Source organism: Mustela erminea, chromosome 5 (genome assembly GCF_009829155.1).
Source record: "Mustela erminea isolate mMusErm1 chromosome 5, mMusErm1.Pri, whole genome shotgun sequence".
In the NCBI taxonomy this organism is placed as follows: Eukaryota; Metazoa; Chordata; class Mammalia; order Carnivora; family Mustelidae; genus Mustela; species Mustela erminea.
The window spans coordinates 60,735,977-60,754,936 of NC_045618.1; the positions used below are offsets into that span (position 1 = coordinate 60,735,977).

At 42.4% G+C, this 18,960-nt stretch overlaps 1 protein-coding gene across 4 annotated transcripts in view; it reads right to left on the reverse strand.

Annotated features, from left to right (window-relative positions):
* Positions 1-18,960, reverse strand: part of LOC116590883 (G-protein coupled receptor 176) — a 326,863-nt gene that overhangs the window by 193,016 nt on the left and 114,887 nt on the right. For 2 of the 4 annotated variants that reach the window (XM_032343246.1, XM_032343248.1), the window contains exons 2-3: positions 12,810-13,062; positions 5,378-7,549 (exon numbers count right to left, since the gene is read on the reverse strand). In XM_032343246.1, the coding sequence (XP_032199137.1) occupies positions 6,427-7,549; positions 12,810-13,062 (1,376 nt within the window). In that variant the 3' untranslated portion in view covers positions 5,378-6,426. Of the gene's footprint in view, positions 1-5,377; positions 7,550-12,809; positions 13,063-13,426; positions 13,460-18,960 lie in introns of those variants that run through there. The other 2 variants (XM_032343245.1, XM_032343249.1) reach the window with 2 other exon arrangements.

Sequence of the window (18,960 nt, forward strand, 5' to 3'; positions counted from 1 at the left end):
GGAAACCTTCCATATGGAATCTCAAGAACATTTTGATTTCTCTACAAAGTAAGGAAAAGAAAAGTGTTCAGGTGTTACCTCCCCATTAATCAAGAGAGGGACTCGTAAATCGAAACCTGTAGAAGTAAAGGGGCCCTGTCTTTCTGAAGTCAACAGTAGAGGGGGATGGAAATCCAGATCTCATGAAACCTAAACCAATTTTCAATGCATTCAGTTGCATCATGCTAGAAAAATAGGGCACACCAATTGTCGTTTTGCTTTGTTTAATTCTTTGCTTGTAGATTGCAGAGCACAAGACTGATGGCTATTCCTACTGCCTAGATATTTCTAAACAGGCAGTTCTTTCTGTCCAGCCTGTTGAGCAGGTGTCTTTTATGCTGGTAAGGATACTGTTGCGGTTCAGGCTGGGACACACAAGCAGGTTGTTTCCAGAGGGAACCAAGCCTGCTTAAATTGGGTGATCCCAGAGACTCAGATCTGAAAGTAAACTCAAAAGCCTTTATCCAGGCCTTTTTTTTTTTTTAACTAGACAAAGAAACAGGTTGAGGGAGGTCAAAAGACCAGGCCCCAGGTCAACTCCTGGCAGAGCCCTGATGAGAAACCAGGGATGCATAACTTAAAATGGTTTTATGTGTCAATGTATGAATTACATAACAATGTATGAATTATAGGACATTTTGAGCCAAATTAGAATATTAATTCCAGTTTGTTGTGATAAAATGAAGGGAAAATAAATCAACTTCTATTAAATAAGGAGTTTGGATAATCAAAGAAGAAAGAGGTTTAACAAGAAAGCCAATAGTCATCAAAACATTGAGGGGTTCCTAGTGTAATAAACACCTTGTATGTTCAGATGTAAATATTACTTTGAGTTTGAGCTAAGAAAAAAGATGTGTTAAAAGGAAGTGAGTTGCTAAGAAATTCAGGTCGGCAGCCAGCCTGGCTGCTGATTGATGAACAACCCCTGTGCTGTTTACTGGTTTCTTCTTTATCTCAGAGACCTTAAGCCTGAGAGAATGAATTTCTCTGTGTTGCCGCTTAAGACCCTTGAAGTTTGAATTCATTTCTAATGTGCTAAGTGAATCACTTTTAACTTGAGTCCAATCCTCCAGCAAACTATTTCTGGCCAAGTAAGTTTTTCAGCCATTCCCTAACCATGTCTAGTGATCCTGCCAGGGGCAGAGGCTAGACCCCTTCCAACTCCTCACACCCACTCGTTTGAGACTCAAAGAGTCAGCACTGAGGGGGACTTCTGAGTGCTGAGTCGCAGTTACCTATCTGCAGTAAGCAGCAGATAGGAAAATGGAAAGCCTTCGTTAGGAAAATATTTCTTCATCCTCTCAACTGGCTATCTACTGAATTATTTACATTTCATCATGGAAAAGGCATTTATAAAAGTGCTGGTCTCCACTCCCCCATCTTGCTTATGGATCAGGCATATTTTAAAATCATGAGTTCCAGAGGCACCTGGGTGGCTCAGTCGGTTAAGCAACTGCCCTCAGCTCAGGAGGTGATCTCAGGGTCCTGGGATCCATCAAGCACCGTGTCCAGCCCCTCACTGGACTCCCCGCTCAGTGGGGAATCTTCTTCCCTCTCCCTTTGCCCTTCCCCCAAGCTTATGCACACGTTCTCTCTCAAATAAATAAATAATTTTTTTTAAAAAAAAATCATGACTTCTGGTCCAAGGTCTTGAAAACAAATCAATCTTGTAGGCCCTGATTTCTTCAAATATAGTAGGCTAAGGTCCTCCATGTTCTAAGTGCTATGACTATGTGAAGTAAATGGGCATTTTATGGAGAAAGACATTTCCTGAAGTTAAAGAAAAACCTTGCCATCCATCAAATAAAACCGCTGAGGAAGATGCGCACAGTCAGTGAAACGTAATTTTCCCTTTCCTTCAGCATTTCTTGTTAGCACTTGAACATTTATTGTTGTCTGTCTCTTGCAAGAGCTTTCCTTCTCTCTCCTCAAGCCATGTAGAGGGCAGGAACCATATCTTAAGTATTTCCCATTCCACTATAATAGCATTATTAAATGCAATAATATTTACTGTTCCAAATGAATGAATCTTGTAAACATTATAGATACTTGCAGAAAACAGTGTCAAGTGTCCCTGTGGAAGTGTGGGCGATAGCTTAGAGTGATTTGATGGCAATGACTCTTAAACTACAGGTAACCTCAGTGCAGAAATAAAAAGGACTTGAGGCAGAAGACGATATCTGGGAATACTCTTAGCCAAATGATCACAATCTTAGTATGCCATTAAGAGTTTCTTAACATCTACTCTGCACCCAATTACTCTACAATGAAACCGGGGAGATCATGGAGCCGAAAGAAATTTGAGGAATAACGCTGAGAAAAACAGCTGTCAGGCATTAAGGCTCTAATCCAGTCCCAAGTACACTTTAATAATATGTGCCAAGTGGGTATTCAAAAATAATCATAATAACGGATGATAATGATCATCAGTACTTCGGAGGGTACAGCAAAAGAATCGGGCCTTAATCCCTTCTGTACTGTTTTTAGCTCTGTCTCTACTTACGCTATCTCTGAGAGCTAATGATGTGGCCATCTGTGCTTCTAGTTTCCCCAGCTGCAGAATAGAGATCATATCGTTGCCTACTGCAAGTCTGCGGGCTGTGCACTAATATCCTCTGGTGAAACATTATATAAAAATACGAAGCAGGCATCAAGAAGCCAAAAGCTGCCAAGGGAATAAACTTTAAGGCAGAGAGTATTGTAAATTGAAACTAATTGAGATCTTCTAGATAATATGCTAACGACTGGAAGTAGTTAATGCAATTCTACTTATATTATGCTCACGTCCCCTATTGTTTTAAGTAGACTGGAACACACGTTATAAATAAGTAAACCAAGTCCAGAATAGTTGAATTCATTAAATTCAGTATTTTTGTATCAATCTGAAATATTAGGTGGGTTCTAAATTTCCAAAGCAAACTAGCATTACTTAAATTTGCTCTTAAAAAGTAGCAATAAGGGGTGCCTGCCTGGGTGGCTCAGTTGGTTAAGCATCTGCCTTCAGCTCAGGTCATGATCCCAGGGTTCCAGGATCGAGCCCCACATCAGACTTCCTGCTCAGCAGGGAACCTCCTTCTTCTTGCCCCTGTCTCAAATAAAGAACTAAAATCTCTTAAAAAAAAAAAAAAAGTAGCAATAATTCCTGGATGCCTGGGTGGCTCAGTCAGTTAAGCAGCTGCCTTTGGCTCAGGTCATGATCCTGGGGTCCTGGGATCAAGTACCGCATCAGGCTTCCTGCTCAGTGGAGTCTGTTTCTCCCTCTCCCTCTGCCACTGCCTCTTCTATTTGTTCTCTCTAAATAAATAAATAAAATCTTAAAAAAAAAAAAAAGTAACAATGGCTCTTAAATGTACTTTAGTGAATACACACACACACAAAAAAAGAAATATTACTTCTAGTTTACTGACAAAATATGGAATTCAGAACAGCCTACAGCTGCCCAGAGTTGAACCAAAGGAATTATCTGAGTAAACTGACATTATCTGAGCCTATCAGCAGAAAGCCATTGGTTGCTCTGACTCTGGAAGCCTAAATCATCTAATTTTCTCCATTTCCTTTAATGATGCTTATGGTTTAGTCTGATGGTATGCTGCAAAATTCAGAAGGTTTTTAAGCTTATTTGCATTTTTACCCATACATTAGATTGTCTTAAAATATAACAAAAAGGCTTAAAACAAACACCGAACACTGTCCCAGAGACAATGACCTGCAATCATTTCAGCCAGTCACGCATCTCCATATTTCAAAATACGTGTATTCTGCTCTGTTTTGCACCATTCAGTCTGGACATCACATGCATCCTGTCAGGGTAGATGAGGACATCGCTCTCCTGCATGATCATCCTCTCGACTTCTCCTCCACCTCCCTGATATCATTGTGACTGCTCAAATCTATACTCAGCATTTACATTAATAGGCCCACTCGAGAGGGAAAGAAGGAAACAAACAAACAAACAAAACAGAGCTCACTGAACTTTTTTGAGTTCAGAAACAGATTTTCAGTTTTTTATTAAAATGGAATTCTTTGAAGACTATAGAAATACACCTGACAATGACCTGTTAGAAGTCAACCATCCGCTTCAAACATACATAAGAAATAACTCCCAAATTCTGCCTCACCAGAATGTATTAAGATGTACATATATGTTATCAGAACATCAAGGTGGCTACATTTGACAGGTGCTTCTAAAGTAGACACAATTTTCTGACAGATTATGCTTTCCCTGGAGGAACGTTGTAACAATTCTGAGGGTTTTGAAAGTTGAGCTTGAAGGGTCACAGTTAACTATGAGGGCACAGAGCTCCAGACGGCATGCACAAAGGGCCTGGGGGCAGGGGGCGCCAAGAGAGGGTGTGGCAGTCCCCCGGTTTGTGCTGAGAGCACACAACACTGCAAGGAGACACAACACAAAGAGGGAGGCTTACCCTCTCCCAGGAAAAGGAAGTTGGGTTCATATTCTGGAATCACAAGACACCACACCCAGGAAGAGAACAGGAAAAGGAAACTCCCTACACATAGTCTGAGCTTCCTCCAAGGGACAACAGGAAGTGATCCATGAGGGCCACTGCCATTGGGATGCGGAAGGAAGTTTGCCGGTGAGAATGCCCACTTTCTGCCCACATTCACTAAGGCTTGCTCAAGGCACTGGATTGCCCCCCCCCCACAACATACTATTAACAAAAACAAAATGTCCTAGAGAGAAGAGTGGAGCTGGCACTTGATTTGCTGTCATTAAAAGTGAAATGTCATCAATGGTTTGAGTTTAGACTGGTGAATTCCACCCCAAAGTGGACTTGAATTGCTTGTGAGAGCCCCCTGCCAACCCCCTTGCACGCCCCGCCAGGAGGCTGATCTGTTGAGGACACTGTCCTCCTCTATCCACTCTGACTCCTGCTACAACTTGACCAGAAAAGAGGAAGTGAAGGTGCCTTCCTGGGCTAGGGGCTGCCTTGGCATTTTAAAATGATTAAATTTTTCTGTTTTCTTCTTCCATTGTGTCCAAAATGAAGAGAGAACCATAAAGTGACTGAAAATGAAGCTGGCCACTCCTGGGTTCTGGAGTCATCATCACAAGGAAGCCAGCTTTGACTTCTGTCACTCTTCTGGGCAGCATCACCTTTCCTAATCAAGCATTTTTAGCATGATGTTTCCAGAGGACTCAGTGCACACTAACTCTGCATTTTTTTTTTTTTTTTAAGATTTTACTCATTCATTTGGCAGAGAGAGAGAGAGAGCACAAGCAGGCAGAGAAGCGGGCAGAGGGGGAGGGGGAAGCAGGCTCCCCACTGAGCAGAGAGCCCGATATGGGGCTCAATCCCAGGACCCTGAGACTATGACCCGAGCCAAAGGCAGATGCTTAACCCACTAAGCCACCCAGGTGCCCTGTAACTCTGCATTTTTTAAATTGCCTTTTAATTCCAAAAGTTTGCACAAGGTAGTTCTTTTTTTTTCTTTTTTTCAATATCCTTCACAGCTACTGATGTTGACATAGCCCCTTTCACATGAAATCAGCATTGGAAGAGAAGAGACTACACAGTATGGACATTTTTGTCTTTCTTCTCTACCTCTTAGTTTCTCTCTCACTGGTTGAAAAATTAATGCAATTTAAGGGGGAAAGACATAGTAAAGCACTTGTAGTGTTTTCCAATCAACACTGCAGACAGAACTTTCTGAGGTTTTCAGTGGTGCCAGGAAAATGTCAGGATCGTCAAGACAGAGTATCTCCTCCCTGAGCCCCAAGCACATCTATTGCCTTGTCTGTCAAATGGGAGTGGAAGCTCCTTTCCTCATCTACATCCCAGTGAAACAGATGAAGGGCTTCAGAAGAAACTGAGTCATACGATCAGGCCTTCCAGAGAAAAGGTGTCAAATGCCAAGTCCCTATCTCCCCTGAAGATGCAGATCACTATGAAACATTTTTAAATATTTATCCTATTTGAGGATAAATATTATCCTATTGAGGATAAATAGGTCTTTTCTTTATGGCCACACCACTCCACAATCCTCTTGGGCTTCTCCTAGGGTGTCCTGCTCCCTCCAAACTCACAGATGTTTTTCTCTCCCTGTACTCTCTGCGGGGCCCAGGAACCAAGGAGTCCTCAGAAAATGCACAGGGAGTACCCATTCCAAGACCCATTGCACACTGCCCAGCTTTTGTGTCCACAGAGAGGAACGCACACTTCACCTAGGACACAGACCACGGAGATGCATATATATATACTCCCTCAATAAAGAGGACAGTTGATCGTCTATAGATTTCCCTCTCATTCAAAAAGCAGGGGGCACACACAGGAGGAGGCAACCGGTACTCGGTTGCAATGAGATGCCCAAATCCTGCCAGAGCCAGAGCAAAGGGGAGGTGGGAGTGAGGGGGCTCGACAATCCTGACTAGGAATCCACCTTCGGAAAAATGCTCACTTTGTTGTTTCTGCTCATCTTCCGCTCCACCCTGCCTACCCTGGGCATCTTTGTCTGAATAAGCTCCTCTGGGGTGTTCCCCAAGGGGGGAAGCAGCCGCTTCTTGCTGTTTCGGGTCTCTGAGAGCCACTGAGGTGGCAACTCAAAAGGCCCAAAACCAAACTGCAGGGAGTACTTGTCAGGCAGTGTCTCGGGCTCCCCAGGCGCCGCTGACCCCCCCTGGGATCTAGAGTCCGTGGCGCTCAGGAGAGGTACAGCGGGCAACCGCTGCAGTCCCTGCTCTCTCTCCAGGCAGGGCCCGAGCACCTCCTTGGCCGGGAGGTCGGCGGAGCCGGTGTACTTGGCCTCACTCTCTTCCTCATCCTCTGTGGGCTTAAAGATCTGCTGCTGCCCGATGTGGAACATCTCCAGGAGCTGGCTACCCGAGCGCAGGCTGGGCTCCAGGCTGGCATCGGCCACCCCGCCCCCTGCGCCGACCACATTCCGGCGACTGTAACGGTGGTGTAGCTGGACCAACGTCCCCACCAAGCACTTGCGGACAGACTTGTTCACAGTCAGGAAGAGCACGGGGTTGGCCAACAGAGAGACCTTGGGCAGCCAAATGGCTGTGAGCAGCAAGAAGACAGACGTGTTGGGGACATTGAGCACGGTCTGGTAGACGACCAGGGTGGCGTAGGGCACGCTACACAAGATGAACACCGTCACCATGGACAGCAGGGTGGCGTGCAGCTCCGCCTCCCGCTGAGAGGCGTAGGGGATCGAGATGGTGTTCTGTGGGGTCCGGAGGGCCGCGATGATGACCTTCTTCTTCTGGCTGGCGCTCAGGGCCCGGCGGATGAGGATCAGGAAGAGAAATACCACAGCCACTGGCACGATGACCGTAGTGATGTTATAGATGAGCACGTACACCAGGTGGCCCAGCGAGTTGCTCCAGACTTCCGTGCAGGTGGACATGGCATAGATGTCGGCCACGTTGGTCACTGCAAACACGGGCACGCTGGCCACCACTGCGTGTGCCCAGATGTACATCACTAGCTCACGGGACTTGGCATCAGAGATTTTTCTCTCCAGTGGATAAAGGACAGAGTAGTACCTGCAAAACGCACAAGCAAACTCCATTGCACAGGAGAAGATACTGTTTAAGTGAGGGGCCTCTATCTGACTCAAAGTAGGAGGAAGAGGTGGAAAATGGGTCAAGTTCTTTTATTCTGCCTCAGATGAAGGGAATCACTGGGGGAACTGGGAAGCCAGACCTTAAATTGTGAGGGCCTTGCTGTATAAAATAAGCAATACGAGGCCAAAAAAAAAAAAAAAAAAAGACCTTTTTCAAATGAGCGGAGAAGAGCCCCATCGTATGGGACTCTCAAGACTATCAGGAAAATAGGTAAATACCTGCATTTCATAGCTAACTTGATAAATATTACCATCAGCATTAGTACCCAAGGGGTGCGCTCGATATAAAGAATGCCATGTGCTGTAAAGACATCAATTTTTCAACTCAGGGATAAAGCATAACTTGCAAAAAAATTTTTTTTACAGGGGCTAGAGGAGCTTATGGGCAATTTTCAAAGCCGCTAATGGGAAGAAATTTACCTATGCATGTATCATGGCACAGTGCACACATGGAAATCATCAGCATTTATAGCGGCTCTGGGCAAAAAGAACCCTGTGTGAGGGACAGGACTCTGACAAGGTCCTTGCACAAAATCAATTCAACCGACAAAAATTATGCCTCCTCAATAGCCATGGTTCCCACGATGATCACTCAGTAACCCTCACAATTAATAAGTCTACAATGCCTGCATGATTAGATTTTTGCTAAAATCAGATCAGATCTTGCTTCCTTCAGGCTTTCACTTGATTATTCTGTAATCAAAATTCCAAAAGCACCTTGTTTCAGTATCGCCCATGATTTAGGGAAACTGAGTAATTCTTCAGACCCCAGGAGCCACATCTGTCATGAGAGGGCTGTCACTAGCCATCAGACCTCCAGTGGGTATACATTTCCGTGGTCAGCGAAAGCTGGAGTTGACTTTACAACTCTATTAACATGCGCTGCTCCTGGGGCCAGGGAAGCAAGCATGCCTTCCTGTCATGAGATCTGTGCCAGGTACCACACCAGGCACTGGGTCACAAAGATGAAAAGACACACAGGAATGTCTCTGAAGTCTGTGGGGGAAAAGGCATGCAAGCAAGCAGTTATAACCAAGGAGATGATGGCTCTTCTAGAGGTATGCATAAAGGAGGGACGGGGAAAAGGAGCACCTGGAGAAACGTCAACAGAAGGTGGCACTGTGGTGGAGTCTGGCAGGGGACAAGCTGGGGGAGAATGTTCCAGGCTGAGAGAGATACGAGGTGAGCACAACATGACCATGGATAATCAGGAATGGATGGAGCGTGGTGAAATGTGTCCTAGATCTCTTTCTGGGAGGGGAAAAAAAGAGAAAGAAGTGCATAGGTTATGCATGCTCTCAATTTTTTTTTTTTTTCTGAATATAGACAGACTTTTCTAGCAATAGCTCCTTAATCCAATGTCAAGGTGCTACACCCACACATGAGTACATTCCCATTGATCAACTGACAGGTGATAAAACCCCGTTTCCATTGTGTAGTGGAAAAGCACATGGGCTCACTAGAAATCATCTTGTTAACGTTTACATCTCTAGAAGATGATGCCAGAAGTAGCCTCCAAGTGAACTCACAGACTTGGAGCCAGGAAACAAGTATCCGAGCAACAAGTGAGAGAAAGGATTATCTTCCCTTCACCTTCATGCACACCACCCTACACCTGCCAGTAACTGGTTTCCCTGCATAATAAAATAGGATTTTTTTTAACCAGCCTTCTTTTTCTACTAAAAGCACATATTTACTTTTTTTAAATGATAGCAAAAATATAATTGATTTCCTGCTATAAAGAAAATAAGGATTTTTTTTTTTAATCATTTACATGTTTTCTTGTCTAAAGGCCCAGAAACCACCGAAGGGGATTACTGCATTGCTTCAAGATACGGTAGCAAACGGTTCAGAATAACCGTTTGCTCTTGTTCCATCCTGTTGTAAAAATCTTTCAGGATTCATAGCAGCATTATTCACAAAAGCCAGAAAAGTGGAAACAACCCAAATGTCAACAAGTAAATGAGCGAAGAAAATACAGTACAGCCATACAATGGAATATTATTCAGTAATAAAAAAGGAATGGAGCAAATTTGAAAGAGTAGATCCTAGGAGTTCTCATCATTAAGGAAAAAAAAAAACCACTTTTTTTTTCTTCTTCCTTTTTTTCCCCCCTCTATCTGTATGACATGATGAATGCTAACTAAACTTACTCTGCCAGTCCTTCCAAAACATATGTAAGTCCAATCATCTTGGCATACACCTTCAACTTATACATTGTTGTATGTCCATTATATCTCAACAGAACTGGGGAAAAAAGGAAGGAAGCACTGATGGTTGGGCACAGATGAACATGAGGCTGAGTGAAAGAAGGCCGATGTAAAAGAACATGTTATGATTCCACAATATGCAATGTCCCCCCCGCCACCCAGCGAAGCAAACATACAGAGATAGAGAGTAGATTAGCGGTTGCCTCGATGTGCAGCTGTGGAGGGTAATGACTATGAATGAGCAGGAGGTATCTTCTTCACCTGAAAGTACACTTTCCAGATATTCAAAGACCTCCTGCCAAGCACGAAAAGAGACACATGCGGCAAAATGGCATCACATGGAGCACATTCAGCTTGTTGAAGGGACTGAGTGACCCCCGTCATCTTTTTTGAATGAAAATCAGTCGACAACATTTAAAAACAATAAAATTCGGGGTGCCGGGAGGCTCAGTAGGTAGAGTGTGCGACTCTTGTTCTCAGGGTCGTTGAGTTCAAGCCCCACATTAGGTATAGAAATCACTTAGACATTAAAATCTTTGAAAAAAATAAAAAATAAGTAAAAATGGTTAAACTCCAGATTTCTGATGTCTCTTCTAAGAAAGTCCTGCTGGTGGAGTCTAGATACCCACAAAGTAACCATTAGCTGCATCTGCTGAGTTATTGACCCTTATGAGCAGGAATGCAGACACAAAACCCCAATCTGGCCAGTGACACTTGGCTTTGTCACTTATTTCACCTGGCCCTGGAGATGGTGAATTTCCAATGAGAAACTCCCAAAGAGCTAGAGTGGCTCCCAGGCATATCTGATGGCTCAACGATTGCTGACAATAGATCTATGGAAAAATGTGCCCGCCGAGAGGGAAGCCTAGAGAAAGACAGACAAATATTGATGTGGCCTATCCAAGAACAGGCCATAAATAATTCCTTTAACTTTTTTTTTTAAGATTTTATTTATTTACTTGAGAGAGAGAGAGAGAGAGAGCATGAGAGGGGAAAGGGTCAGAACGAGAAGCAGACTCCCTGCAAAGCAGGGAGCCCGAATCGGGACACGATCCCGGGACTCCAAGATCATGACCCAAGCTAAGGCAGTCGCTTAACCAACTGAGCCACCCACGTGACCTCATTTAATATTTCTTACTGCGGAGGAACATTAGGCTCAGAAAGGTTAGTCATTTTGCCCAAAGCAACCCAGCACAAAAGCAGTGTGTAGGCAGGGTTTAAAGTTACTTGTGGTGCCAGACTCCCCTCTCTTAAATTAGGAGTCAGTGACTCTTTTGAGTACACTGGGGACTTTGTGGGACTCTGTGTCCCTCCATGCAGATGACCCTGGGCAGCAAATCAAATCAGAGTTCCAGGACTGCAGCTGAAGTGACTCCATTGATTGGTTCTGCGGGGCGCCTGGGTGGCTCAGTGGGTTAAAGCCTCTGCCTTCGGCTCGGGTCGTGATCCCAGGGTCCTGGGATCGAGCCCCACATCGGGCTCTCTGCCCAGCGGGGAGCCTGCTTCCTCCTCTATCTGACTGCCTCTCTGTCTACTTGTAATCTCTGTCTGTCAAATAAATAAATAAAATCTTTAAAAAATAAAATAAAATAAAATAAAAATTTAGATTGGTTCTGCAATCCACACCCTCATAGGTCATTAAGGTATAGTTGTGAATGGATAAAGAGTTTAAAAATTCCAAATTCATGGAGTATCTGGGTGGCTCAGTCAGTTAAGTGTCTGCCTTCAGCTTGGGTCATGATCCCAGGGTCCTGGGATCAAGTCCCAAATGGGGGTGGAGGGCATCCCTGCTCAGCAGTGAGCCTGCTTCTTCCTCTCCCTCTGCCTGTTGCCCCCACCCCCCGGCTTGTGCATGCTCTCTCTCTTCAAATAAATAAATATTTTTAAAAAATAAAAAGTAAAAATTCCAAATTCATCTAAAATCCAGTAAAATGTATCAATGGGGATAAAGTCAGAAGAGCCCACTCTTTCCCCTCAGCAACGTTTCTCTCTGCAAATCTTGAAATCAAAAGTATTCACAGATGCAGAAGACTCCTCAGCTCTTGTTTGCTTATTTAGTTCTATTCTCTAAAATGTATTATTATCTCAGACTGTATTCGTGAAGTGCTCACAACAAAAGGAGGAGACATGAAGCTGATGATGACTGAGATCTTTACACTTGACCCTGATCCAATTATGTACCAGGGCAGTAGCTAAGATGTGATTCATTTCCAAGTGAACATCTTTTTAAAAAGGACGGGAAGAGAAAACAACCACCACCACAATATAAAGGCTTGGAAATCAGTCCTCCAAAGGAATTCTAGAATTATCTTGCCGGGTCCAACTGGGCTGTCAAATCATTTGTTAAATAACCATTGAATTGTCCCCTTGTTCTTCCAGAAATGTTTTCATCCTACATCAAAAAGCACTAATTGCAGAGTTATCAATCAGATGAGCCATCTACTACAAATTGCAAGGCAAATACCAACGATTCCAACCAAGCTGAAGCTACACCAAGATCCAGCCTGCTCCAGCAACCTCATGATGAACCCCACCCACCCCCATGCCACATCTTTCCTCAAGATCCTATTTTCCCTAGCTGCTGTGCAATCAACATGTCTTTTGTGAGGCATCTGTTTCAGATATTCTTTTTTTCTTTTAAGATTTTATTTATTTATTTATTTAACAGAGACAGACACAGTGAGAGAGGGAACACAAATAGGGCGAGTGGGAGAGGGAGAAGCAGGCTTCCTGCCAAGCAGGGAGCCTGTTGCAGGGCTCCATCCCAGGACCCTGGGATCATGACTTGAGCCAAAGGCAGATGCTCAACAACTGAGCCACCCAGGTGCCCTATTCATTCTCTTTCTACTGACCACTAGGGGACTACAAAGCAGTATGTGGAACATGGACTAGTCACCTTTGCTTTGTGATGCTAATTTTTTAATGCACTTAAAAAAAAAAAAAGTTGAACCCCCAGCTACCCTGTCTTACCTGTCCAAGGCAATGGCAGGGAAGCTGAGGATAGTCACAGAGCAGAAGACTTTGTGCAAAAATTTGACAACCTTGCAGAAAAACATGGTGTAGATCCACCAGCAGCAGTGAGGACTGGTGCTGAGAACGATGTCAAAGGGAACGCAGACCAGGCTGGCACAAATCCCAGAGCAGGCCAGGTTTTTAATGAACCTGTTGGTGACAGATTTGAACACGGTTGTGCGGCAAGTTGACCATAACACCATGAAGTTTCCTGGCCAGATATGCAAATAAATAAATAAATAAATAAAATAAAAAAAGTTTTTAAAATTAGAAATAAAAAAATTAAAAGAAAAGAAAGGAAGAAGAGAAAAAAAGGAAAGAAAGGAACAGGTTAAAAAAAGATCAAAAAACCACATTTGAGAGTTGATTTCAAAGGATTTCACGTAAATACATATTCTACTGTCAATTTATGTGAAAGTATCAAATCACTTAAGTACACATCAAAAAGGCTGGAAGGATTTTTGGTGGTGACTTTTGTTATTTAATTTTAGACATAACAGTATTAGATGATGACTCAGTCTCATCTGGGTATACAAAGAATTTGCTAGATATTACTTCAGGCAGTCTATTCTTACCAAATTTGCAAACGACCTCCATGTTGCCAAACTCTGCAAGAGAAATATGACGCAAGCCACACATGTAATTAAAAATTTCTAGCAGCCCTATTCTGCAAAAATAAGCAGGTGAAATTTTAAGAATATACTTTATTTAACCCAATATATCACAAACATTATTGTTTCAACATGTAATCATTACTTTTGAAAGTCCTGATGAGGGACACGTAGGTGAGGGACACCTAAGTGGCTCAGTCAGTTAAGCATGTGCCTTCGGCTCAGGTCATGATCTCAGGGCCCTGTGATGGAGTCCTAGGTTTGGCACCTTGCTCAGCGGAGAGCCTGCTTCTCCCTCTGCCTGCCCCCAACAGTGCTTCTGTTCTCTCTCTCTCCTTCTGACAAATACATAAATAAAATCTTTTTTTTTTTTTAAGTACTGATAAGATACTTTTCATTCTTGTTTTTGCACTATCTTTGAAATTTGGGTTGCATTTTTTATCATTATTTACTTATTTATTTGACAGATAGAAATCACTAGTAGGCAGAGAGGCAGGCAGAGAGAGAGAGAGAGGAGGAAGCAGGCTCCCCGGGGAGCAGGACCCTGAGATCATGACCTGAGCCGAAGCAGAGGCTTTAACCCACTGAGCCACCCAGGTGCCCCTGGTTTGTATTTTTTAATTGAAATATAACTGCCATCTAACATCAAATTCATTTCAGGTATCCATGGTGTACATCTTGTTTTACACTTCTTAAAAAAGATTAGAGAGAGAAATACATATACCTTTGGTAGTACGTACAGCATGTGAGAATATTCTAAGTCAGTAGTTCCCAAACCTCACTGGGCATCAGAATTGCTCTACCAGACATACTGAACCACAGTTAATAGGTATGGAACTGGGAATCCACACGTGGTAACAAGTACCCTGGATCCAGTTGGCCCCCAAAAGAAAGTTTCAGAAATGCCAGTCCTAAACAGAGATAGCTCCTGCCCAACAGTGTCACAGGGTCCCAGTCTTCAGGTAGGCAGGGCAGCCTACCTTACCAGTAAAGCTTGTACCTGGCGAGAGAGCCAGTTCCACTGTGTCTATCAGAAATTCCCCCAAGGGAATTTTTTCTACCTCCTGTGCACGTGCTCAGAGAATGTGCCCTAACACTGAGCCCACAGCTAAGCCTCACTTAGAAGAAGAATGAGAGTGCCAGGGAAGGGCCAGCAGGGCTCGGGGCTGCAGCCAGTCACTGTAAAGACCTGCCTCAATGCCTCTGATGTTGACATAACTTCCTGTCATGAGTCTCTCTTCTGATATAATATTCTATAGCCACCTCTTACCTGCCAGACAAAGGGGAAAAAATAGCCACTGTGTTTAGGTAAGTAGGCCAGCTCCGTCCAGGAAATTCTCTCCCAAACTTTCCCTATATCGGTATGTTGCCTCAGTGAGAAGAAACCAGCAGTGTAAATATATACACATTTATTCAGTGTAAGAGGGCCTTATACGAATACCACCACCTCAGGTCCCCTCCAGCTTGCCTGTCACCAAGTTGAGAAGCTGAGCAGTAACAATGTACTTGAAGCTCTGCTGATTTGGGGAATTTTTCCCCTGGCTTCTTCCCACTGAAGCACAGACTGGGATCTGGCTGAATGAAGCATCTTAAACTCTGATAACCTCCGAACCATGAAATGGCCCAGTTAAAGAAACCTGCCCTGGGGGTCTGGGTGGCTCAGTGGCTTAAGCACCTGACACAAGAGGCAGGGAGGAAGGCAGAGAGAGACGGGGAAACAGACTCCCCTCTGAGCAGACAGCCTGATGTGGGGCTCCATCCCAGGACCCTGAGATCATGACCTGAGCAGAAGGTAGAGGCTTAACCCACCGAGCCACCTTTAATCATACATTTTATTTGTATGTTCACACTTGTGAATGAAGAAACTTGTTTTCAATGACTTATTATTAAAAAAACCAGAGACTGCTATAATCACATTTTATCTCCACTTATTTATAAAGCTGTAGGTGGCATCTGGAGTCTAATCCCTTTGGCTATTAAGAAACTGAAACTGAGGATTCCTGGGTGGCTCAGTGGGTTGAGCCTCTGCCTTTGGCTTGGGTCGTGATCTCAACGTCCTCAGATCGAGTCCCGCATTGGGCTCTCTGCTCATCAGGGAGTCTGCTTCCCCCTCTCTCTGCCTGCCTCTCTGCCTACTTGTGATCTTTCTCTGTCAAATGAATAAATAAAATCTTTAAAAAAAAAAAAAGAAAGAAACTGAAGCTGAAGAAGCCTGTGCTCTTCCCATTTTCTAAACTACCTCTCTCACTTAAAAACTGACTTACCTGGTTCTAAGAAACTGAATTAGACCACAATTATCAGGAGAGGAGCATCCACACTCAATCTCTAATTAACCACACGTAAGAAAAAAGTTATGTGGATATATACTCTCTCTCTCACACACGTACTCACACTTGTCAGCACATAAGCATACACATACACATTCATGCACACAAATAAATACACAAGGTAAAATAATTACATATTTGATCATTTCATCTTACTAGCACGTAATTTTTTTAAGACTTTATTTATTTATTTGACAGAGAGAGCAAGAGAGCACAAGCAGGGGGAACAGTAGAAGGAGAGGGAGAAGCAGGCTCCCTGCCAAGCAGGGAACCTGATGCGGGATATGATCAGAGGACCCTGAGATCATGACTTGAGCCAAAGGCAAATGCTTAACCATCTGAGCTACCTAGGAGTCCCTTATTAGCACTTTAGATTCTTCTTAGCTTTATAAGGCATCCTAAGGATAACTCAGTATATGTTTTAAGTAATACACTATTTGACCTCAGGATACTTTTTTATTTTAGAGATCATGTTCTAAATCACCTAATCCCCCTTGGAAATAATTCAAGTTCTGTACCCATTATCTTTCCCTATATATACTCATTATACATTCTAATACTGGATTCCATGGCAATATTCAGTGGCCAACCTGTGGGCACAGCAACACAGTACACACACAGCACACACAACCAAGAGGGGACCAAGAGGTAGAGGGTGATGGCATTGGGACAAACCTACCTTCCCTGGGACTACTGCTACTCTACTATTCCTCCCAATTTAAAATACAAATAAAGATTTCTCTTTACACATGTACCTGCTACTTACAAATAACTGATGTTGAAGACATAGACATGTCAATTAACTACTGCTCACAGATAGTACTTGACAGACCTTAAGGAAATAATTAGGCAACTAAATTTTGCCTCTAATAAATTCTGACTTTGGTTGTCCTTTTTAAGCAGTTTGCAGGCTTTGTATATTTGGGAATAACAATCCTGTGTTAAAGGGACTAAAAACCAAAATACAATATTCCAAAAGTGCCTTGGGAAAAGAGTATGCTTTTGGGAACCCTCCTGGAAAACAGTTAAATTACTCTTTAAAAACAATCCACTTCTCCAGAGACTTACAGCAGCAAAAAAATTCATCATCCTGCTTTTCCAGAAAGCTAACATACCACCCAGAACATTCTAAAAATTGAATCTTGAAAAAAGCAAATAAACACTGGAGGCAACATTAAATTTTAAGAAAAATCCTAAGACAACAGACTCTCAAAACAGACTCCAAAGTGAATGAGCAACGGTTAGAAAGACTACAAAGGAATGTTTACTCTCAGCAAACACCATGTAATATAAGAGCAAAATCTAAGCAAATTAGGTCATACCATTCCATAATAGAAGAAAGAGAACGAACAACTACTTTGTGCATATTGGAATTTTAAATTTCTTCTTTGCTTCAGTTTGCAAACACCCCCTCCCTCCAAAATAAACAAAAATGGAGTCTCTTAAAAGAATTATGGGGGCGCCTGGGTGGCTCAGTGGGTTAAGCCGCTGCCTTCCGCTCAGGTCATGATCTCAGGGTCCTGGGATCGAGTCCCGTATCGGGCTCTCTGCTCAGCAGGGAGCCTGCTTCCCTCTCTCTCTCTCTCTCTCTACCTGTCTCTCCATCTGCTTGTGATATCTCTCTGTCAAATAAATAAATAAAATCTTAAAAAAAAAAGAATTATGTAAAAAGAATGTTAGTAAACGCTTTTAATTAACATGCCAGATAATATGATGAATGGTTTTTAGCCTTTTTACTTAAACTGGGCTTCCTATAGACTGCAAAGAGATGGCTCTTCTTTAACTGATCTGAGGATCTCTTTTGTGTTTAGATCATTTACATTTAATGTAAATATTGATATGGGCGGAGTAAAATCTGCCATCTTGTCAGTTGTTTCCTATTTGTCCCACCCATTTTTTGTTCTTTTTTTTCCTCTTTATCATCCTGATTTTGAATTGAATATTTTTTAGAATTCTATTTTTTAGAATATTTAGAATATTTTTTAGAATTCTATTCTACTGTTGTCTTATTACACATCTTTTTTAAATGTTTGTAGTGGTTTCTCTGTGTTTACTGTTTACATCTTTAATTACAGTGTACTTTCAAATTCTGTTATACTGCTTTACATGTAGTGTAAGAATCTTGTAACACTGCATTCTTAATTCCTTCCTCCCAACCTTTGTACTCCTGTTGTCATACATTACTTTTATATACACTATAAACCCAAAATACATTGCTGAAATTTTTATTTTCAGCAATATATTTTAATTTAAGAATAATTAAAAAAAAAAGAAAAAAGCTTTTTATATTTATCTTCCCTTTAATCGCTTTTGGAGATCTTCATCTCTTTGTGTATATCCAAGTTTCTGCCTGGTATCATGTTCCTCATACCTGAAAAATTTCTCTCAACATTTCTCGTAATGCAGGTCTACAAGTAACTCATTTCTTGAAGTTTGTCGAAAATGTCTCCTTTCTCTTTCACTTTTGAAAGAAATTTTTGCTGGGGATAATTTTCTGAGTTGAGGGAGGTTTTTCACCAGTACTTGACAGAAGTTGCTTTATTGAATTCTGGATTTTACAGTTTTTGATAATACATCTGCCTTAATTCTTACCTTTGTTCTTCTGCATGTATTCTATTTTCTCTAACTTCCTTCAAATTTTCTAAAGTTTCTCTTTGGTTTTTAGCAGTTTGAATATGATGTGCTAGAAGTGTGTGTGTGTATATACACACCTGGTTAGGGTACTCTGATCTTCTTGGATCTATGATTTGAGATCTTTTATTACTTTTGGAAAATTCCTGGCTAGTCAATTATCTCTTCAAGTATTTCTTTGGCCCCATTCTCTCTCACTTCTGCTTCTGGGATTCTAATTACATGTAGTTTGTGTGATAAACAGAATGCCCAACCAACCAAAGATGTCTATATCCTAATCTCTGCCAACTAAGAATATATTAGGTTAAAAGACAAAGAGGAATTAAGGTTCCTCTTCAGTTGACCTTAAGACAGGGAGATTATCCTGGATTATCATAGTTTTAAAAAATTCTATATCTGAGGATTTCAATACCTGGATCATACCTGAGTTAAGATCTTTGATTATTTGTCTCTTGAAGTGGGTTATTTTTCTTGCTTTTTATGTCTCGAGATTTTAGGTTGAAAGCTACGTATCACCTTTAGGATAGTAGATACTGGTAA